Genomic DNA, 24,827 nt, shown 5'->3' on the forward strand with positions numbered 1-24,827 from the left:
GAATTTGGTAGAGGGCATCCTGAACCCTAATGGGTAGGCGGAAGGGTGTTCGTACATCAAGTTGTAAAAAGGTTGCGCAAGACAGACTGGCCGAAGAAGGAATCTTGTATTCCAGCCTTGTCTAAGCAGTGATGGGCTGTAAAGGTATGGAGAGAACTCCAGGTAGCAGCCCTACAAATATCAGGAAGCGGCACTGAGCGTAGGTGCGCTACTGAAGTTGCCATGGCCCTGACAGAGTGTGCTTTAATACGGTCTTGAAGTGGAATGCCTGCTTGCTGATAGCAAAAGGATATGCAGTCCACTAACCAGGAGGAGAGAGTCTGCTTACCCACAGGCTGTCCCAATTTGGTGGAATGGAAAGAAACAAACAATTGAGTACTTTTCTAGACTGTACGGTCTAGATAGAATGCTAGAGCCCGTTTACAGTCAAGGGTATGCAGAGCCTGTTCCCCTGGATTAGAATGGGGCCTGGGAAAGAAGGTTGGTAGTATAATGGATTGATTAATGTGAAACTCCGATACTACCTTAGGCAAAAACTTAGTGTGAGTGTGGAGTACTACCCGGTCGTGCAGAAGCTTAGTGTAAGGCAGATAGGTAACTAGGGCCTGTAATTCACTAACTCTGCGAGTAAGTGGTGTCAGCTTTTCGGTTGACTGGAGCTACCGAACCAGGGTGTTCCCAATTCCTTTTGAGAAGATCCAAAAGAACCTACTGGATAGGGATGGAGGTGATTTCCTTGGCAGCAACCAGGAATTGTAAAAGCTCCATCATCTGGTGTCTATCATCTTGCTCAGTTTGTAATTGGAAGGGAACCATCTCAGACATTTCCTTCACAAAATTTATGAAGGACAAGTCCTCCGGAGGAGAATGCTTCCTGCTTTCAGTAGAAGAGGTTGGTGATGGTAAATCATTGGTGTCTGGGGAGGAATTGTCAGTCCAGGTGTCATAGGGATCAGCACCTGTCCCTCTAGGAACCTGAGAGGGACCAGATGAAGGTATTCCTGAAGGTCCTGGTCTAGGCTCTGAAGGCATTGAGGGAAGAACTGGAGGCACCGATGAAGGCATCGAGGGCACCGAAGCAGGCATTGGCATCGATGGTTGAGGCATCGGCAGGACTCCCGTTGGGGGACGACGGAACGGTGTTTCTCCTCCAGATGACAGAGCAAGCAGAGAAGGCACGGGAGCCATCGGAGACCCTGGATCCGTCGGTGGAAAAGCGGCTAGAAGCACTAGAAGCGGCTAGAAGCGCTTCCATCTTCGAGAGCAGCGGTGCCAATGCTGCCGGAATGGTATCGGTGGTCAGTTCCACAGTCAGCACCGGTTTCGGCGCCGGAGGAACCTGGAATCTGTGCATCGCCTTATCGATGGCCTCCTGAACCATCCGATCCAGCTCTTCACGGAGATGTGGAGCAATGAGCCCCAACTCCGGAAGGGAAGAAGGAGGCAGAGGCATAGCCGGAGGGACCACCAATAAAGGCGGAGTCACGGCTCCCAACACTCATCCGGGTGAGGGTTGCCTCGGTGACCCGGTCTCAGAAAGGGTCGATGCCTTTTCTGGACGGAGTTTCTTCGATGGCAGCTCGGATGATGGCGAGGTCGATGACTTTCCTTCATCGATGGTCCGAGGCTTTCAGTGTCGATGCCGATGTTTCTCTCTATGATCCCCTCGGTTTTGAGGGGGAGTAGAGGCAGTCGATGGCCGGGAAGTTGTCGACACCGGATGGTCACCGGTCGGTGCCCGATGCTGGCACGAAGTAGATGGTGCCGGTTCGGACGACGTCGAAGCAATAGGCATCGGAGTTTGAGAACAGAAGAGAAGTTCCATTTTCTCCATTCTGGCTTTGCGACCTTTTGGTGTCATTAAGGCACATTTGGTGCAAGTCAGGACATCATGTTCACACCCGAGGCACATTACACAGACTTTATGGGGGGTCTGTTATGGACATGGTGTGAGCGCAGTCAGGGCACCGACGGAACCCCGACGCCATGGCCTTTGAAAAATTGAGCCACGGTGCGGTCGATGGCCAGTAGGCCGCGAGGGCCAAACTCGACAGGAATCAACCGGAACCAGGTAAAAAACTTACCGGAGTACTGCAGAAGCAAAAATTCGAAAGGGGGACCCTTGTGGGGTATGAATGTTTGTAGTAATTCCGTGAGGAAAATTCCTGTCAGGAATCTCTGTGGAGCTCCTTAACCCACGTGGCTACTGCTGCACGGAAAAAAGAAGACTGAAGGGGGACCCCTGCTGGCTGCAGGTTTAGTGCCATGCTGGGCATGCCCAGTAGGTGCCAGTCAAAGTTCTAGAAACTTTGACAAAAGTGTTCCGTGATTGGGCTCCATCCTGTGATGTCACCCATATGTGAGGACTACCATCCTGCTTGTCCTGTGAGAAATATATTTAACCTTATTAGTTGTAATTATACATTTAAGAAACAAAGTAGTTCCCAACTCCATCTGCTCCTTAAGACCCAAAAAAGCTCTTCTGAGTTAACGTTGACAAAACCAGACATACACTCACTCTTTGACCAAAAACAAGGACGTCTGATTTTAAAGTAATATTTCACGACCAAGTCTCTGTCCATCTCCATTGCAAAAGGAACAATTGAAGTCCCTTTTGATATTATCTCTTCTAAAAGAGCTGATATATCCAAACAATCTGCTCAACAATCTGCTGCTTGAGGTGAGGGATGAGATGGCTCCCCCTCCCTCTCCCCAGCACCCCCTCCCTACCTCCCTCACCCTCCCCCATAGGTTCCTTCTCTCTGGCACCCACACTCAAGCACCCTCACACGGACTCACTTCACCCCCCCAAGCACCCTCACACATGCTCTCTCTCACACACCCAGGCTCACAACCTCTCTCACACACACACACCCCTCTACACACACTCACCAGGGCTTGATCTTTGCTGCTCGGCATGATGGGGCCTTGATCTTTCCCGTGTGGCCCTCCGGGAAATCTTCGGCGTGTGGCACTCTGGGGCTTTGATCTTCACGCCAGGGCCTTGATCGTTCCCGCATGGCCTTCCGGGAGATCTTCGCTGCGCGGCACTCTGGGAATTTGATCTTCACACTGGGGCCTTGATCTTCGCTGCGTGGCATGCCAAGGCCTTGATCTTCATCGTGTGGCATTCTGGAAGATTTTCGCCATGCAGCACTCCGGGTTCTTGATCTTCACTGCTCGGCACACCATGGCCTTGATCTTCACCATGAGTGGGGGTTTCCTCCATCATTGCCATTTTCTGCACAAAATTCTGCGCAGAAAATGGCAAAGATGGAAGAGACCCCAGCTGCATTGGGGGGGGGGGGGGGAATGGAATTCTGCTCTGGTTCTTTGTTTTGGCGGCTGGGTGAGGCGACCGCTAGAGGAGACTGGGGGGAGGGCAGCTTTTGCCGCTTCCAAAATTTGCCACCTGAAGCGGCCGCCTCACCCTGCCTCATTATAGATCCGCCCCAGATCTGCAGACATCAAAGACTCTGACTGCAAATCCTGTAATATGGGAACCCAGGACATGCACCTCTCCCTGCATCTGCAGGTAGAGAGTCCATCAAGCTAGGTTGAGAGAACATTGCACAAATATCATCTTTGACTGAGTTTCCTCACTCCGAGGATCATCAAATCTTCACAAGAGAGCACTGTTCTGTTCGTATGTCTCACTTTGAATGTCACAGTGGCCCTTAACCCATACACTAATTCCTAAACTTCACCTCAAGTTACTAGGTGGCCCTCCCATAGAGATATAAATACCTATCTAGTGTTAGGGCATTATGGCTAAGTTCTCTCTCTCTCTCTCTCTTTCTCTTCCCCCCCCCCCCCCCCCCCGGCCCTGATAGTAAACATGGTCTCCCCAGTGGTTGTATGTTGGAAATACCACAATTCTGGCACTTATCTCAAAGTGCAAAAACATTATCTCAATTTGCAGTAACCTAGCACTACACATAGGTATTAGTACAATAAACTGCCTATTACCATAAAACACACCCCTTTTTCTATCACATGCGATATTTAGTGCATTTTGATAAATCCAGGCCTAAGCTACAAGGAATATTGCCGCTGAATTATCCCATACAAGCTGCTACATAGCTGGATAAGTTATATCCAGCAAAGTTAAGCCTGCTCTTTGGCAGGTATAATTTATCCAAATAACTTAACTGGATAAAATGAAAACCGCTACTTATCTGGTCAAGTTAACCAGATAAGTTGTGCTGCCCATTTCTGCCCATAGCCCACCCATATTTTATTCGATTATTCATATAGCCAGATAAATGACTTATCTGGCTATCTAGCAGCCACTGAACATAACCAGATATTCATCAGCTGCTAGATAGCAGATATGTCCTACCTATCCGGCTATCTAGTGCTAAAATTGCTTTCAATATTGGGCCCATATTATCTTTAATAATAGCAACATTGGAAGTCTGCAATAAAGATATTTGAGAAGGAACTTATCTGGGAGATGTGTTGATAAATTCAAATATATCAGTGGCATCTGAAGACAATTTGCACTACTATGTAAAACATCCTGTAAGTATGTCCTCAAGCTGAGCTAAAATTGAAGCAAAATCTTCTAGAGACATAGAAGACTGCCTGGGCCTGGACTCCTTTGTATTTTGATATAGCAGGAGAGCTGACTGGATGCAACTTCAACAAACTGCCCCTCACCTCCATCTGAAGTGCCACTCTAATCACTCCACTTCCCTCCTCTCTATCATGGGAAGTGAAGTCGGCACATCAGACCACTGTGAAGCAGGAACCTACTCTCCCAGACTTACCGTCCATCAAATCTCTACAGATCAGTCATCCGCAGCATCAACCTCTTCACCATCAAGGTCCAAGGATGATGCAAACCACATCTGCAAGCCAAAGAAAGCCCCAGTGCAGAGGTAGCGGGATCCATTTCTCAGGGTGAATGCCCATAGAAGATATCATCACACCAGCTCCCAGCATCACTTCTACAGCTGCCCCAGGTAGATGGTCTGCCCAGAAGAGGACCCACTAATCCAAGTGTCCCACAGGAGCAGTCAGAGTCTCCACATAGTGGGCCTTTGATTTCCCTTTTCTTTTCCTAACCATCTGATTAAGGTAAACTACAGAACTGAATAAGAAACTCAGAGTTCATACTTCTGAATCTGTTTAGACCAATGCAATCCCCCACCTGGTTTATTTTATATGGTGTAACTTGCCACTGGCTGGCCTACTGAATGTATTTTGCATAGTATGGGAGGAAATACGTTTCTGTTTCTATTTCTCTGGTGTAGCATTGCATACAGAGTCTGGCTTCTTGGGATTTCCATTCGGTCTTCGCATTCCTATTTCTGATTTGTGTTCATTTATTCTGTATTTTTTGAGGGTCTGTCTGGTTTCTTTTTGTGTGACATAGATGAGATATTCTGCTATTGTGTAGCATCTATATATGACTCTTTAGCAGTCCTGTGTGTTTTGCTTTACCAACAGGAAGTTCTAGGACCTACTTCCTTGTTGCTGTTCAAGTCCTGGAAATTAGCGCTATTAGGATATAGCAGGTTTGATATATATATTTATATTTATTTATTTATTTATTTAAAAGCTTTTATATACCGCGAATAGGACAGTAGCCTGACCGTCTAAGCGGTTTACAATAAAATATTCATCAGAGAACCCTAAAATAGGGTAACACCACTAATGCTTTAAATAATTTGAAAAATGTTTAATGTTGCAAGCTTTATTATGCAATGTCAAACAATATCAAAACTATTCAAAAAATAAAATTGGCACAATAACACACACATATATTTATCAATTGCCCTAGTCAATCATTCCTTGTTCACACCTTCTAAACTCCCTATAGTGTTATGCATTTATAACATGTATAGATATTGGCATAAAACATTGTCAAAATATATACAAAGTGCTTGTAATGAAACAATGACACTTGCAATAGAGCTGAACTTCAAGAAAGCGACTTTGTGAATTGCAAATGAGTCACATGGAAGATACTTTCATTAAAAAGGGAATACAGTTGAATCTCAGTCTATAAGAAAGGATACTCTGTAATTGTTTCACAGGACTTTGTTCCAATGATGTTTATCTGTTCCACTTCTGTTATATCCTACAAAGGCCTCTGTTTCACCGTCCACGCTTCCTCAGGGGAAAATATTGTTCATAACTATTCTTGCATTGATACCATGGACTGTATTTAGTGAAGAGGACTTGATCTCTTATTATTGATTCTACTTTATATGTCGATTTGCCAGTTCAGTATCTTAAGACTTTAACTGTTGTTAATTAACAACTTGCTAAATGCAGCATAATCATCTGTGAATTTCCAATGTCTTCCTAGCGTGTTGGAAATCTTTTCAAGTTCCTTTGCTGGAACTGTATCTGGAGCAGACTTCAGTACCTCTTTGCAGTACAGATGCTGTGATGTTAGTGTCCCATTGAGCTCTTAGCAGCTAAGATACTTTATCCAGGATGCATCAGTTTTGATATTCTTTGCCATTGTGTAATAAAGCTTGCAACATTAAGCATCTTTCAAATCATTTAAAACATTAGTGGTGTTACCCTATTTCAGGGTTCTCTGATGGATATATATATTTATATATCAAACCTGCTATATCCTAATAGTACTAATTTCGGGGGACTCTGCAAGCAACAATCTTACTTATGACAAGGAAGCAGGTCCTAGAACTTAGCTGCTAAGATGCTAAGAGCCCAATATACCATTTTAGGTACCCACATATCCTTTTTATTTTATTTAAAGCCCAGATCCTATGTACTATCTATCTATACTATAGGTTTTGAGTGACATTTTGCAGAGTTTTGTGCTGCATCACGGAATGCCTGTTAATGATGGGAGTTTGTTTCTGTACTGAAGAGACACTAAAAATTTGAAATGTGTTTTTGTATGTCCACTTGAAAGGGAAACCTCGTTTATTTATTTATTTAAGACATTTTATATACCGTCTTTAGCAAATTAGATTTGATCAAAAATGATTTACAATAATGAGCTTCTGCACCCATTGTTGGGGGAGTTTGTGGACACGTGGTATGTGCAGGGTTTATATTGGGGTTCTGATCCATCCTGGGTAAACATCAGACTTCATTGGTGTTGCCCAACCTATCGGGGGGGGGGGGGGGGGGGGGACATCAACACTGCATATTGACAGAAAAAAATAGGTGGCACAGGAGAGAAAAAAAAAGTTAAGGGGAAGATCAGGAAGGGATTAGAGGGGTGGAGGTATGGGAGATCGCTGAAGAAGTGAAGATGGTTTTTTTTTTTCACCCAGGACTGGAAGGCACCAATTCCAGTTTCTACACAAGGCAACAATTAACCTAGAGCCAGCTCTGGTGAAAGATAAGGGAGAAGGTTGAATGTGGTCCCAAAGTAACAGAACTTGAAGGAAAGAAGAATGATAACTCACTTTGCTAAAAGGGAAAAGAGGACATGTGAAGGAAGAGAAATGGGGAAAGGGCTCAAGTTCCCTATTAAATTATTACATGATACATATAGTCCTTGCATAGTAAAACAATTCACTGCTTCAGGTACTTATAGCACAGATAATTTAAACGAGAATATTCTATTCTAATACATTCAGATGTGCGACAGAGCTTGACTCTGGCTCACTCCCCCAGTCTTCTCCTACGTGCGCTTTCAATTTGTAAAGCCCAGTTCAGTATCCAGTCAGGCATCTCCTGGCTGGGCAATATTATTGCATACATTTGTCGATCAGGGGCCATATTTGAAAAAAGAAACAAACAAACCCAATTTGCAGCTATCGAAAGGACAAACAATGTAATTCTTACCTTTACAAGTCTGTTCCAGAGGGGCTGCATAACATACACTGATAAAGGGTTTGTATCCACGGCGCTATACTAAAATGAAACAAACAGGAGCAAGTCAGGACAGGGAAAACAGAGCAGTCTGGAGAACGGAAACTGACAGGACATGCGGCTTATTCTTACAGGGAGATAATCAAGCTAAAACCTATTATGTTATTTCAGTGCATTAGCATGGTGCAGCAACACAAATCAGGATTTTCCTAAAACAAATACCATATCATTCACCATTGTGACAGATGTCGCTCCTTGTGACCTTGGGCAAGTCACTTTACCCTTCATTGCCTCAGGTACAAACTTAGATTGTAAGCCCTCTGGGGATAGGGAAATACCTACAGTACCTGAATGTAAACCGATGTAATATCTCAGATCGAATGTTGGCATATAATAAATAAATAAATGCAGTTCTGTTTTATTCTCTCTGTTGCAAAACTCTAAATAGTTATTTGGGAATGAGTTAAACTTTACAATATTTTCAGCTGTGTTTTAAATTCTCTTTAAACCCCACCGCACCTGCTTTCGGTTTTTATTTTATTTTTCCTGGGAATTTCAGTGTTATAATAAACACAAAAATCAATGGAAAAATAAGTTTGTTATAACACACAGGAAAAAAAGGTATGTGAAAAATTCATGTTTCCCACTGATATTTTTGTTTTAATATTGAACTTCCCAGGGGAAATAAAATAAAAATGGAAAATGATGGTCCCTAGCTAGGTGGGCAGGGTTCACATTAAAAGTGGATCTTGAATTGAGCAATCCACTTCAGTTTGCCCTGCTTCCCTCCAAGACTGCAGCTTCTTTAATTTGGATGCCTTACCAACTTCAAACCTCACAGAGAATTTCATAATGGACCTGCATGTGCATTTTCATCATTTCGTGACCTGAGTCTTGAAAACATTTGTCTCTGGTACAAGATTTAATGGGACATACCAAAGTAAACAATAAACAGGGGTTAATTGTGCATGGACAGCATGTCCTAATGCACCTAACTTTACGCCCCCATTTCACTTTGCTTAAATGTATGTATGTGTATCCACATAACCTGATTTTCAAACTCAATATATACAGGCATCTTGAGTTTGAAAATCATCTTGTTCTGTGCTGGCTTTTAATTATGTGTGTACCTTTGCAGATATGCATCTTCCTGAACATTTACTCCATAGTAGTGCCAGATACTTGTGACTTGGATAAGCCACTGTTGGAAACAAGATGTTGGGCTTGATGGACCCTTGGTCTGACCCAGTATGACATATCTTATGTTTTTATGTTCTTATGACCATGTGAGAGATGTAAACCAAAGCAGTTTGTAAGCAGTCATAGTGAGCACTCATGAGGTCTAGGATTGTATATGCTTGGCGGGAACTTCCATAAGAAAAAGCACTAAGTTTCATTTAGGAGAGAGAAAATAAGTTTTATCAGAATTTTATGAAATCGTTTTTATGTAAAATTTAGAGATGGACCAGAGAATCTTTATCAGTAATACCTGATCTCTGATCTGGGTATTCAGCCACTGGCAGGGTTCATCAGATCACAATTGTGACGATATGAATTCAGAAAATCAGAGAATGAAAGGGGGAGGAAGAGCAAGGCCGGCATAGGCGAACTAGGCAGTCTCCTAAGGTGCCAGCCATTAGGGGGCAGCAAAGAGCCATGTGGGCCATGAGCGGAACTCATCCCATTCATGGCCAAGAGGAGTAGAGGCTCGGCAGGCCATGAGCAGTGCCCATCCTGCTCAGCCGAGAGAGAAGCAGAGTCTCGGCGGGCCACGAGTGGGGCCTCTGTTTGTGTGTATGTGTATTTGAGTGAGAGGGATTGTGTGCATATGAGAGAGCCATGGTGTTAGAGAGAGAGGGGGAGGGAGCCTGTGAAAGGGTGCATGTGTGAATGAGGCAAGGAACCTAAGTGTGTGTAAGAGAGAGGTGAATGTCGGAGTGAATGAAGTCAGGGCCAGAGCCGGGGCCTAGATGGGGGGGAGGGGGGGTGCAAGGCAAAAGGTTTGCCTAGGGCGCCTAATACCCTTGCACCGGTCCTGAGGAGGAGGAGGAAATGTTAAAGCTGGCAATCAGTTCAGGGACTTTATTATTTTTACACCAGTTCCCTTACAACTGCCCTTAACCAGTTGCACAAGTAAAATGAGAAGCATAGAAACCCAGGCAGTTCAGCTTCTCTCATGCATACATAATCAGTACTCTCTAGAGTCCCTGGACAGCGCACCATCATCTCTAAAATGGTCTGCAAAGTTTCTGGCCACTACTTGAAGAAAGAGAACGCTATAGTCACAACAAACTTGGAGGCTGAGGCTGTAAAAATGTTTCCAATTATTGTAAATGAGCTCCAGAGATCTAAGAAATACTAAGCCAACATAAGTCTCATTGATAACCCAGAGATCACTGGGAAAATTGTCTAGATCATACTCTGATCAGTAGAAGGGAGCTGAATACATCAGGGGTGGAGTCTAACATGGTAGCATGCTGATGCGTCTGGAGACAGGACTGGCTAATGCCAGTTTTGTTGCTATTCACCCTCCGAAGGGAATGTGTAGCTAGAAACCATATTTTTTTAGGACTACAGAAAAGCTGTAGGAGTTCTGAACGTGGGCCTGCATTTGTGGCCTTAACTAGTCACAAGGCTCAAGGGGGGGGATAGCTGGTCAGGTGAAGCCCATCCACCTGCATTGAGCTCTTCTAGATTTAAAAGTCCAGGTCTATACATTCTGTTCTGTTCTATTTCACAATGATTCAGATTTGTTTCGAAAAAGATACCAGTCTCACAGCCATGGAGGTATACAGTACAGAAGGGTATCTCTCCGTTTTCACTGGTGCACTAAGTTCTATATTTAACAGACGTTTGTGTGTTCTTATAAGTGGGTTTATTGGTGCAGCATGTTTTGGCTACCATTCGTGCATGTGTCCCTATCTTCTCATGAATGTGCTCAGGTCTACTTCACCCGATGGGCACAGTGTTCGCTTCTTTTGTCCATCTTAATGCTGGTACTATGTGGGCACTGGCCTCAACTGTGCCTGGACAGAAAGTGAAATCTGGTGCTGGCACATATGCACATACATGCCTGTGCTCGTTTTTTTTTAACTTGCTCACCGCTGCTCATGTGCACAGCCCACGCATTCTGACCTGCCAACATAACATGTGCCATTAGCATCTTCCCTTTTATTATTATTGACTATGGGTGCAATCACACTTTGCGCACATTTATAACTTGGCCATGGTTTGGGATTGTACATGAAAGGATACACAGAGGAGGAAGAAGGAAGAGATAGCTCCTATCCTAGTAATGCTTATTTGTTTGCTTCTCCAGCACTAGTACAACATTCTTCTTCTTCAGTGGATGTGAAGGCAGATGTATCCACCACCTCTCTCAAGGTAGGGGCAACCAGAAGGGGATCCTTCTTCCTATTACTAGTAGTATTAACACTCTTCATGTAAAAGGGGAAATGGAAGGGAGACTCTACCAGATTTAGTAGAGATTCTTGTGGTTTGCCTCCAAAAGAAGCTGTCTGGAGACTAATACAGCAGTTTGTTTGAGTCAGAGGAGAAAGAAAACACTCTGATTAGCTAAGTCAGAAAATTAAGTACTAGAATGGAACCTGTAAAGTGAGGAGTCTTAACTGCAAGTCTGCAGGAAAAGAGAAGTAGGAGTGAGGATCTCCAGCCTTTGAGCTCTCTGGAAGAGCTTCTCAAACAGTGACTAGCAGTGGGAAGGCAACTACATGAGAAGTAAAGCTTGGGGAATGGCAAGTGACAGCGAAACCCCAGCAAGAACTAAACAGAGTGCTTATATTTTTCCCATAGAGACAAAGTGAACATACCCATCTACTCCAAGGCAGCAGAAGGGAATGAAAAGTAAAGAGCTATATATAGTAGCACTTTCTTCTGATTCACTATGTAACAACATTCAAACCGAGAAACACTTTGTGATAACTGAGAACTATGAAAAGCATGGATGTTTTTGTTATGCCTGTTTGATTGTAATCTTGATTTTATCTGTTTTTTTTTATTTTGTTTTTATTATTGTGCATGTTTTGCCTGTACCCCGCCCCGTACTTGTTTGGAGGAGCGGGTAAGAAATGTTACTAAATAAATTAAATAAATAAAAATGCATTTGTCAAACTGTCTCCATTAGTTGTTTCATGTCTGAGTAAAAGATTTTCTTGGAACCACTACTATTCATGTGCTTTCTATGATTGAAAAGCTGGACACCTGTAGATCTGCAATTCTGCTGGTAGGACCTAGAAGTATGGGGGGCAATATTTAGCTAAGTGGCTCGGCTAGTTAGTGGGATAAGCATATCTGGCTAAATAGCAGGGGATATTCAGTGGCATGGTCGCACCGCTGAATATACCTGGCTATCTTTAAGTTAACTAGATATGTAAAACTGGCTATGGCCCAACCAGAGTTAGCTGGTTAACTTATCCGGCTAATTCTGCTCCGGAACACCCCAGACTTAGCCGGCCAAATTCTAGCCAGCTAAAGTCAGATAAGCCATTTAAACAGATAACTTTTCAGTTATCCATCTAAATGAGTTTCTAAAATTGACCTCAAAATTCCCATGCAATGGAGAAGAACCCTTGTACCCAACTGGTCCCCTTGAGAGCCAGGAGGCCTACGTAAACTGGCACCCTAGGTGGGGCACAGCTGATGGCAAGATCTGGGAACTTGTCTCATTTTTTTAAGGATATTTAGTGCTTTCCAATGCTGGGATTATGTGTTATGAGAACTGCAACATGAGCGCCACTCCTGCTGGTTTATGATGAAACCAGATGGCTATAATTAGCCATTCCATGTGAGGCGATTTTAACACCTTTTACTAAATTGTTTTGAAAACTTCCCTCTCTATGCTCGCCTAAAAGGATGTGTTAAAGAGAAAGAGGGGCTTAATTCTGGTTTGTGCTTTAAGGCTTATTTTTAGTGATGTACAAAAATGAGCACAACGTGAATTTTTGAACAGGAAATCTGTTTTGTGGAAGAGCAAAGAGTTTCAAGAGCCACACTTCAGCTGAGAAAGTCATTATAAGAAACATAAGAAATACGAAACACACACTACCAGGCATGCTGATACTTTATCTGGAGCAGGAGGACTGAAACTAGTAGTAAATTATTGAGCACATTTAATAATAGTTGCAATTTGGGAAATGCCGAGTGAGGAAAGTAAATGCCTACTAGAGATCTAACATGAAGTCTGGAAAATATTCCTAAGAAGCAAACAATATGCTAATCTTACAAAGAATTGACAGTATTTCATAAAATAAAATGTAGCACCCCCAGAAACATAAACACAAGAGCAAGAAAAGAAGTGATCTGCCATTTGCTGCTCTGAGAAATAGAAACACTTAAATGCTAATGCTTATGGGATTAGATAACGGACAATCACTTTTATAGGAAATGGACATTTAGGGCCTGATTGTCAAAAGCATTTACACACACAAAGCTCAGCTTTATGAGCACACTTGACCTTTTAAAAATCAATTGGAGGGTTGTGTGGTTAAATACATACGGAGTCTGATTTTATACATCCTTTTACCCGCTCTCATAAGAGGCCTTTCCTGGGGCAGAGTTGGGGAAAGGCTTTACATGCGCGCTTTTGAAAATCAAAAGTAAATGCATAAAATCTAATTTTAATATAACGCTATTCTTTTCTTTTCCCAATATATATTGTTCTTAGCTTGTTGTTTTGAATCTGTTCTTGTGTGTAGTAGAATTATTGTTTTCTCAATAGATAATGATTATTTCTACTGTTTTGCTTCTATGTGTGGCTGAATAATTTAAAAAAAAAAAAAAATCTCCAATAGTGTTCTTAGTCACGCTGATTCTCACTCTGGGGTCGATGCAGTCAGCCGAGCGCACTGTTTAACCCGCAGTTGGACATGGGTTGTATAGGCGCAATCTAATCCCCTTATGCCTGCACAACGCTCGTCCAACGCGGAGTGAAACTAATAGCACTCATCACATGCAAATGCACGTGAATGAAGCTATTAGCTATTCACTCCAAATGCAAAAATAAACTTGTGTCTAAGACGCACATTTTTGCGCTCAGATATTAACGCCTGCCCAGAGCAGCGTTAATTGCTGAGCGCTCCTAAAAGTAGTACAGAAAAGCAGGGAAAACGCCTGATAACGCGACCCCTAATTTATTGCCTGGCGCCCCCAGGAGGGGTGCTTGGGGGCACGTTAGTAAAGTGGGCGTTGAGTGTTCTCTGTATTGTGCTATGGTATTATCTTGCTAGTTATTATTTTTAAATGCCCTGTGTAGTGTTAAGGCAGAAGTTCAGGGCTCTTCCTTCCAGACTTTTGAGGAATGGTTTGTAATCAGTCGCACAGCAAGGGGTATTCAACAAGGCCCTCTAATCCTAGCTGGAGAGAGGATTCATGCACATGTGGGCTGGCTGAAAGTTGAACAGATTACCTGGTTCCTGTTTAGCTAAATTTAAAGTCTAATTTTAATCTTACTTTAGTCTTTGCTTTTCCCAATATATATTGCTCTTATCTTGCTGTTTATTATCTCCCACCCTCCCCTCTCCTTCCCACCTCTTGAATGTTTTCTTCTTAAATAGTGCTTCCAAGGCCTTTGGTTGAGTGAATAATAAAAGACCAGAATACCAATCTCATAACTTATTGGTCACTATTAGCAGAATGTTCCTTACTCAGTGCAACAATTCTGGTGCTTATGTCCCAAGGCCTATCATTTGGAGAATTAAGGGTTGTCCAATTTGCCTTCAGCTGTCTGCCAGTTCACCTGAAAGAGATATTGTCTAAAGTTTCTAATAACCTCCTCTTTCTTCCAGCATCTAGAATCTCTTTCCACAGACGATTCAGAAACCAAGGTATAAATAGTTTACAGTGAGCCATGGTAGGACAAGACCTGCGACACTGAGATACCAGTTTTCCCCATCTTTGATGCAGTATGTGATCCACCACCACTCCCACAGAGAAGTCAGACATCCATGATTCACAAACCCAGGAATAACTGGATTACTGTGGGCTCCGGTAGATTAAGTCCTGTGATGAAGAGTTACCCTTTACATTAGGCATTTTCTGCATTGGAAAATAAGGATACCCCAGCAATAAAATATGAAGTGATGTCTGAAAGGGAAGCAGTCACCCAAAGCACCCAGGAACCTTTCAACATGATCAAATGTCGTAAAAGAAAACTTCTTCTGCTGGGAGACTCAGTCATCAGGGAAGCTAATTTGAGAACTCATTTTTATGGGGACCCAACAGTTAAATGCCTTCTAGGATCCTCAGCTAATAGAAATGCAAACCAGGTGGTCAAAATAATTATAGAAGAAAGTAAGGACTCTGATATCACTCATACAGTAAAGGGCGCGGGAGAGCCGGCGCTCCGAGGTGAGCGCCCACTCTCCCGACGTGCGCCCAGGCGCCTCTCCTGGGCGAGCGATTCAGTATTTAAATTAGGGCCCACGCTAATAAGGAGGCGCTAGGGTCACTAGCACATCCCTAGTGCCTCCTTATTGGCAGAAGCGGCAGCTGTCAGTGGGTTTGACAGCCGACACTTAATTTTACCGGCGTCGGTTGTTAAACCCGCTGACAGCTACGGGTTCGGAAAATGGATGCCGGTAAAATTGAGCACGTGTTTTCCAACCTGCGGGCAGAATTATTATTTTTTTTTTAAAGAAGATTTTTTAATTTTTGTTTTTGGGGACTCCGACTTAATATCGCTATGATATTAAGTCGGAGGGTGCACAGAAAAGCAGTTTTTTCTGCTTTTCTGTACACTTGCCCGTGCTGTCTGAAATTAAAATGTGCAGCTTGGCTGCACATTTTGCTTTCTGTATTGCGGATGAATAGCTATTAGGCTCATCAACATGCATTTGCATGTGATGAGCGCTATTAGTTTCGGGGGGTTGGCCGCACGTTCTCCACGAGCTATTACCCCTTACTGTATAAGGGGTAAAAATAGCACGTCAAAAATGCGCGGCCAAATGGGGGCTAACAGTGTGCTCACTGAGCATACCATACTGTATTGGCCTGAATGTTATTATCCAACTGGGGACCAATGAGCTTGCTACAAATTGTGTCAATGAAGTACAAAAGATTTCCAAAATCTAGGGAAGAAGATTAGACACACGAAAAAGACTATTGCCTTTTTGAAAGTATTACCTGCTCATAGAAAGGGAAAGGATAAGCTGTGCCATATAGATAATTTTAATTCTTGGCTCAAAACCTGGTGTAAGGAAAGTGGTTTTGGATACACTGGAGGCTGGGGCCATGTATGGAGCAATAAAAGGCTATATGGTAAGGATGGCCTACATTTGTCTATGGCAGGAAAGAGAATACTAAATGAAAAATTCAGATCCTACATTAATAGGCATTTAAACTAGAGAGCAGGGGTAGGAGGAGGTGGCCAGTGAGATTGGCATGTCACCCCCAAAAAAAACAAGAAGAAGGAAGAGAAAGTAACAAACTCAATCAGTTAAAAAAGCAGAAAAGGTGATTAGAAAGAGCAGCTGGAAAGCTATAACCACAAATGCTTATAGTCTGGGCAATAAAATCCCAGAACTGCAGGCACTAATGGTGGAGGCGGACTTGGACATGGCTGCTGTTTCAGAGACATGGTTCACTGAATCTCATGACTGGGATATGGCCATCCTGGGATATAACTTGTTAAGGAAGGACAGAGAAGATAGAAAAGGGGGAGGAGTAGCTCTTTATTTTAAAAACAATATCCAAGCAACTGAACTGCAAGGGACATGGGGAAGAGAAGAAGCGAAGCATTATGGACCGCCCCAAAAAAAGGAAGATGAGGCTTCCATTTTTACTGGTGTGATCTACAGGCCACTGACTCAAACTGAAGAACTGGACAGAGATCAGATCAAAGACATCCAAAAGGTGGGAAAAAAGGGAGCAGTGTTGCTCACTGGAGATTTTAATCTGCTGAATGTGGACTGGGAATCTACAAGAAACAGAGAGATAGTGGATGCCCTATAAGGACTCTGCTCAAACAAATAGTAATAGAACCCATAAGGGAGGATATGATACTCGATCTAGTGTTCATTAATAGGGATAAAGTCTCTAATGTTCAGACAGGGGCTCACCTGATCACCAGTGATCATTGGACAGTGTGGTTTGATATCACGTAGAAGTCACACAAAGACCCAAATTTTGAATTTCACAAATAGGACTTTGTCAACATGGTGACGTACCTGCAGGAAGAACTGGAAGACTGGGAGAAAACGGGTGAAGTGGAACAACAGTGGGCCAAATTAAAAGGAGCTATTACAAAGGCAACAAATCTACATGTTAGAAAAGTAAACAAGAGTAAGAGGAAAAAGAAAATGATCTGGTTCTCAAAGGAAGTGGCTGAAAAAATAAAGGCAAAAAGAACAGTGTTCAAGAAGTATAAAGAATCCCAAAAAAGGGAGCACATGACGAATATCTGTTAAAACAGAGAGATGAAGAAAGAATTAAGGATAGCAAAATATCTAGTGGAAGAAAGGATAGCCAAAGAGGTAAAACAAGGTGACAAAACATTTTTCAGATAGGTCGGAGAAAGAAGAGAGGCCAGAAGTGGTATAGTGAAACTGAAAGGTGATGAGGAGCAATGATGAAATGGTGGAAATATTAAACAAATACTTCAGGTCGGTGTTCATTAAAGAAGATCCTGGATTCAGAGCAAAATGGCGTCGAAGAGAGAGGACGCGTTTATTTGAGCTCCTGATCCGAAACGTTTGAACTATCTTACATTGCCTGGAAATAGAAATGCCACACACGAAAAGAAAGGGGAAGATAAGGGAGGGTACCTCGACCCCCCCTTGGACCTACCCCTCTTCAAACGACGATTCGGGAATTCTTTAGCACTGTGGGGGAATCGCCAGGAGAGTCAGCTGGGAGACTAGAGCAGGAGCAGACTTCAGTCTCCATCGACGAAATATCTCTGAGCCCGGGTGCTCCGGCTACTCCTTCTCACCCTGCCTGTGGAGACACGCTGGAGCTGGTGGATCCTGTGCTGCCGAAGTTGCGGCTAATGGAGGAAACAGTCGAGGTGGGCTTAGCAGCAGGCGTGACCGGGCAGCCTCAGGGCGAGAGGACCTTAGCCGCCCTGAGAGAGCTGAACATCAGCGCGCTGGGCGGTGCAGGCAGTTCTCTGCCGTTGACCACCGTCGCTGGAAGGGGACAGACGGACCTGGATGGATCGGGACAACTACTGAGAAATACCCCGGTAAATTTTATAGAGTCTAAGCTCCTAAACAAGCCTGATAATGTAACGCTAGATTCACTTTGGAATGGAATTGCTACGCTTGAAAGTGCTATTAATACACTAACAGTGATGGTAAAAGGATTTCAAGAACAGATTAATGTAGAGAATCCTGTTGTTCTATCTAATTCAACTAAAATACAAGAAATGGATTTACAAATAAATCAAATTAAACAGATATAAACAGATTTGATACAAGGAGACTCTAGACTAGAGAAAAGAATGGAATCTTTGGAAAATATTCTTAGATATAACAATCTAAGATTAATCAACTTTCCAAAATGTAAATTAATCTCACCTAAAGAGCAACTTAAGAAATTTTTTCAGGAATCATTGTCTATTCCCAGTGGAGAATTACCTAAAATTCAGAAGGCTTATTTTACAACTGAATTCCGGACCCCGGCTGAACGACCTCCTGCAGTCGATCTCCTGCCGGCGCCATTTTCCGTACGGAAAACGATTCGCGGCAGGAAATCGCTCCCGGACCCCCGCTGGACCCCCAGGGACTTTTGGCCAGCTTGGGGGGGCCTCCTGACCCCCACAAGACTTGCCAAAAGTCCAGCGGGGGTCCGGAACGACCTCCTGCAGTCGAATCGTGTTGTCTATGGCCGCCGCCATTTTGCGCCGCCATTTTGCAAAATGGCGGCGCAGAATGGCGCCGGCTGAAGACAACATGATTCAATTGCAGGAGACCGTTCCGGACCGCCGCTGGACCCCCAGGTAATTTAAGGCATTTGGGGGGGGGGTTCGGGAGGGTGGGGGATTTAATTTAAAGTGTCGGGGGTGGGTTTTAGGGTGTTTTAGTGTGCCGGTTTTCCTGCCCTCCCCCTTCCCCCGATTTACGATTTTTTGACGATAAATCGGGGGAATTGGTATTGTATCATGGCCCTAACGATTTTTGACGATTTAAAATATATCGGACGATATTTTAAATCGTCAAAAAACGATTCACATCCCTAATAAACACAGTGTATTCCTAAAGACTAGAGGATGGAAATGAAGGTGTTGCGCCCGATAGTCGCAGATGGCTACACCCTCAATTGCTCCCCTTTTTCCTGCCTGACTCAGTTCCTTTTGGGAAGATGGCTGCCTCTGCTTCTTCATGCCGACCCCTCTGGCATCCCCGGTCCAGCATGGGCGATTGCGTTCGCCATCTTTCTCCTGGAGTCACCTAGGGCACGCGCACGTGCATGCAGCCCCATCCTTTATGTGCGTCATGGCGGGAACCTCGGGGGGCTTCCACACCGCATGACTTCACAAGCTCCGATATTTAAACTCCAGTCACGATTCCTAATATGAGTTAGCAAGGAATCCTCCATGCTGATCTCTTTACGCTACCAGGCGCTTCTGCTCTGTGTACGTTTGCTGCAGGATGACTTAGGGACCCGCTCCTTGGGAGCCTTGCCTCGCTCCTGTCTACCCTCTGGGGTTATCTACCAACAAGGACGCCAAAGGTACCCACTCCTCGGGGCCTTGCCTTGCTCCTGTCTACCCTCTGGGGTTGCCTACCACCTACAAGGATGCCTAAGGTACCCGCTCCTCAGGGGCTTGATTCCATCCCAGACCTCCGCTCCTCAGGGGTTCCCTTCTTCTACAACTACCAGCATCAGAGTGAGTACTGCCACTCCAGTTCTGTCTCTGCATTGTCTCATCTCTCTATATATAGATCCTCAGTCTACCCCGCACTGTGGATGACCATCGGATCTACTCTCACTGGCTTTTCCATCCAGGCCTGGGTTCTCAGCCTACCCCACTTTGCAGATCTACCGGACCCATCTCCTTCATGGGACCTGTACTGCCTTTCCACTCTGCAGTGTGTACTGCCTTTCCACTCTGCAGTTTTCAAACGGAACATCACTATCAGGAATCCTCCTCTTCTGGCTGGGATCATTACCTGTTCCTCGGGTCACCATCTACGTTGTACTATAATAAAAACTAACTTTCTCTGTGTCCACCTCTGCTTGGAGCTAGCCTATCGCTGCAAGTCCCCACAGGGCTCTGCCCTGTGGGAGGAGCCATTTCTTGCAACAACCATGCCTCAATGTCCAAAACACAACAGATTGCTAACCTCATGGACCCGGCTCAGCTCTCAGCCTTACAGGCCATTCCTGGCCTGGCCCAGCAGATTACAGAGCAACAGAAACCTCTGGAGACATTAGTTGCAGCCTTCAACCAGTTGAATGCCCAACTGAATACGCCGACGGTTCCAGAGAAAGATTCTTCTCCTCAAATGGTTGCAGTTCGCACCACTGTGCCGCTCCCAGCTCCCTCACGCTTCTCTGGTGATGCCCAGATGTGCAGAGGTTTTATTAATCAGTGCTGTATGCACTTCTCGTTGCAACCAAACTACTTTCCCACTGCTGTTTCCAAGACTACCTATATCCTATCACTACTCAATGGAAGAGCCCTGGCCTGGGCTTCACCTCTTTGGGAACGCAGCAACCCTGACTTCTTGAATCTGTTCAAATCACTATTTGATGATCCAGCTCTTCAGACCATCGCATGGTCTACCCTTCTTCACCTTCAACAAGGAAGTAAGCCTTTACCGGACTACTTTATTGAATTCAAAACACTAGCATCTAGCTCCACTGGGACTTGGGATGTCTACGTGCTATATTCTTAGAGGGCCTCAACACCCATATAAAAGACGAACTAGTGGCTCGTGACTTGCCAGACACCCTGGAATCTCTCATTGATTTAGCTGGGAGAGTTGATTGCAGGATATGCGATCGGACTCAAGAAGAAAAAAGTGTCACATGAAGCACCCTATGGGAGGTAATCGCCCTCGAGCCATACACATGACTTCAGCCCAATCGTCTGTGCCCAGTGAAGAAGAAGAAAAAGAGCCTATACAGTTATCACGCAGTCACCTGACCTCTAAAGAGAGACATGGACGCTCAGGTCTCTGTATGTACTGCGGCCAATCCGGCCATGCTATCCAGACCTGCCCTATCTGTCTGGGAAAAAGCCAGACCTAGGATCTGCTGAAGGACTCCTCCTAGGTCTAACTGCACCTTCTCCTCCATTATCTCTCCCTGTCTCTCATCTCGGGGCGGCATCAGCTCTGGAAGAGGAGAAGTTGGGGCAGTACCGGGGCCAATGCCGCGAAGCCTTCGCCGACAGCGAAAGGTACGCATCTTTATCGCTGCCAGTTTCACACTGAATAACTACACCTTTTATGGTGTAGTTATTCGATGCAATGCTGGTGTTGCAACCGTCCCTTCCCGACGGCTGCACTCCTCCTATCTCTCTCCTTTTGCTCCTCCTCTTGCTGTTGGTGGACGCCTGGCTGCAGTGGCGTCTGTCTGCCGTCCTCTCCAGCGTCCCCAGGACCGGCTTGGGTGCTGCCTCCTGCCATGCTCCATCTGTACCTTAGAGCGCATGCACTGCGCAGCCCTCACTCTTATTTCCTATTTGGCGCGAACCTCAGGGGCGACCCCTGTGATGACATCATGCTGCCCAGATATTTAAAGCCTCACTGTTTGCTAGCCTTTGAGTTAGCAAGGGGAATCTTACGGATGGGATTCACTCTCCGTACCCAGCTACTCTGCCTCCAATCTTCATGGAACTCTTATCACTAACGGGGTACCCTCTCCTCGGGGGCCTCACTTGCTTTTCAGGTCGCTATCAGGAAACCGGTACTCGCTCCTCGAGGGCCCATGTTCCCTGACTCGCTGCCTGCTCCTACCTTCTCTTCTTCCTGGAAGGATTTGCTATCTTCAACACCAGTGAGTTCTACCATCTCCACCTCAGAGCTTTCCCTGGAACCAGGTACTCGCTCCTCGAGGGCCTGCCTCCGTTCCAGCCCTGGTGCCATCTCCTACGTGGAACCGCTGCGTGAGTGCATCTCCTACAAGCCTCTCAGCTCTCAGGTACTCGCTCCTTGAGGGCCCCATACTGGGGCTTTGTTCATATTCCACTGTACTCATTATTCTCAGTTCTTTCCACTACAGCACTGCTACCGGAGGAGTCGCTGTTCCAGCGCCTGAGGGATACTAGCCGGGCTACTTCAACTACTCATCACTGCCACCTCTGGTGGCTACACAACATTGTTTAAATAAAGATCAATCTCTGTGTTTGTGTGTCCTCAGCTGAGCCTGACCTGTGGCCCCTCACGGGACTGTCCCTCATGGGCGTGGTCAGCTGCCACAGTGTCCAAGGGTCCACTCAAACCTCACTAATTATAACAGCCGGCAGCAATTGCACCACGGAGGTGCGATCGCTGCCGGCTAATGCAAGACCGCCCCCCGCACGATTCAAGGAGCCTGGCGGTATTAGTAAATCTAGGCCTAAAATTGCTTGCTGGTTATAAAGTTTTAAACTTAAGGTCAATCCAAGTAAATCTAATTCTTTGTGGGTTTTTTTGGCAAAAGCCATTCTGACCCTTTACCTTCTCCAGTAATGGATGGTATTTCCATTCCAGTTAACAAAAATTTCTACAACCTTATGAGTCAGGCTGGACAGCGATCTAACATTCAAACCACATAGCTCTCATTTGATTCAAACCTCTTACTTTCATCTTTGTTTCATTCACAGATTACATCTTTCTCAACTCTAATGATCTTAAAACCATTGAACATGCTTTAGTTCTCAGCAAACCTGACTACTGAAATGCATTTTTTCATAGTCTTACCAAAACATCTCTGCATAGACTTCAGCTCGTTCTGAATACTTCAACAAAAGTCATCTTCGGTAAACAAAACATTTGATCATGTCACACCGCTCCCTATAAATTTTCACTGGTTACCCATTTCTGACTGTATCACATTCAAAATCACCTATCTAACCTATAAAACCTATTGATATAGCACATCTCTTTATCTCACTGATCTAATCAAGCCTTATAGACCCAATAGAATTCTTTGTTCCATTCATCAAGAATTACTTAAGAACATAAGAAATTGCCATACTGGGTCAGACCGAGGGTCCATCAAGCCTAGCATCCTGTTTCCAACAGTGGGCAATCCAGTATACATGTACCTGCAAAGAAACCAAACATTTAATAGATCCAATGTTACTAATGCCAGTAATAGCAGTGGCTATTCCCTACTATTAATAGCAATTTATGGATTTCTCCTCCAGGAGCCTATCCAAACCTTTTTTAAATCCAGCTAAAGTAACTGCCCTAACAACATCCTCTGTCAATGAATTCCAGAGCTTAATTGTGCGTTGAGTGAAAACTTTTTCTCCGATTTGTTTTAAATGTGCTACTTGAAACTTCAGGGAGTGCCCCCTAGTTCTTCTATTATCTGAAAGAGTAAATAACCGATTCACATTTACCCGTTCAAGACCTTTCATGATTTTGTGGACTTCTATCATATACCCCCTCAGGCATCTCTTCTCTAAGCTGAACAGCCCTAACCTCTTTAGCCTTTCCTCATAGGGGAGCCGTTCCTTGCCCTTTATCATTTCAATGGCCCTTCTCTGTAACTTCTCTAGAGCAATTATATCTTTTTTGAGATGCGGTGACCAAAATTGCACACAGTACTCAAGGTGTGGTCTCATCATTATTATGACATTCTCCATTTTATTCACCATTCCCTTTCTAATAATTCCCAACATTCTGTTTGCTTTTTTTGACCACAGCAACACACTGAGCTGACAAATTCAATGTATTATTTACTATGATGTTTAGATCTTTCTCCTCGGTGGTAACTCCTAATATGGATCCTAAATCATGTAACTACTGCATGGGTTATTTTTCCCAATATACATCACCTTGCACTTGTCCACATTAAATATCATCTGCTATTTGGACACCCAATCTTCCAGTTTCTCAAGGTTCTCCTGCAATGTATTACAATCCACATGTGATTTAATTACTCTGAATAAAACTTTGTGTCATCTGCAAATTTGATCAGCTCACTCATCATATTCCTTTCCAGAACATTTATAAATATATTAAAAAGCATTGATCCAAATACAGATCCCTGAGGCACACCACTGTTTACCTTTTTCCACACTGAAAAAAGACCATTTAATCTACTCTCTGTTTCCTGTCTTTTAACCAGTTTGCAATTCACAAAAGAACATCACCTCCTATCCCATGACTTTTAGTTTTCTTAGAAGCCTCTCATGAGGGACTTTGTCAAACGCCTTTTGAAAATCCAAATACATGTCTTTCTATACTTTCTGTTACTTTGTTTTTAGAATAATTTCCACCATTTTTCCCAGCACTGAAGTCAGGCTCACTGTCTGTAGTTTCCTGGATCACTCCTGGAGCCCTTTTTAAATATCAGGGTTATATTGGCCACCTTCCAGTCTTCACGTACAATGCATGATTTTAATGAGGTTACAAATTATTACTAATAGATCTGAAATTTCATATTTTAGTTCTTTCAGAATCCTGGGGTGTATACCATCCAGTTCAGGTGATTTCCTACTCTTTAGTTTGTCAATCCGGTCTACTATATCTTCCAGGTTCACCGTGATTTGGTTCACTGTGATTTGGTTCAGTTCCCTTACACAAAAAGATCTGGCAGGAATCTACCAGAGAAAGCTGTTTCACATATCTTGCTCTTAGCATTTGGAATACTTTTCCTCTTAGCTTATGGCTAGAAAATGAGTACTTGAAGTTTAGTAAATCACTTAAAGGCTATGTATTTGCACATGTGTTTCAAGGGTTTCTTTAATTGTTTATCTTATTTTAGTAGCTGTTTTTTTCTTTCATTTCATTAATTTATTTATGAATAGATTTATTTACTATTTATATGTTTAATTTATTATGTTATAGTTTTATTATTTATGATGCACTGTTTAGTTGTGTTTATATTGCCTTTTATCA

General features: G+C 43.9%; 1 protein-coding gene across 1 annotated transcript in view; it reads right to left on the reverse strand.

The window, feature by feature from the left end:
• The window catches only part of LOC115085338 (ethanolaminephosphotransferase 1-like), a 195,156-nt gene that overhangs the window by 161,077 nt on the left and 9,252 nt on the right, over positions 1-24,827 (reverse strand). Inside the window, exon 2 of the mRNA XM_029591240.1 lies at positions 7,783-7,851. Coding sequence (XP_029447100.1) covers positions 7,783-7,851 — 69 coding nt within the window. The remainder of the gene's footprint in view (positions 1-7,782; positions 7,852-24,827) is intronic.

Source organism: Rhinatrema bivittatum, chromosome 2, assembly GCF_901001135.1.
Source record: "Rhinatrema bivittatum chromosome 2, aRhiBiv1.1, whole genome shotgun sequence".
Lineage (NCBI taxonomy): Eukaryota > Metazoa > Chordata > Amphibia > Gymnophiona > Rhinatrematidae > Rhinatrema > Rhinatrema bivittatum.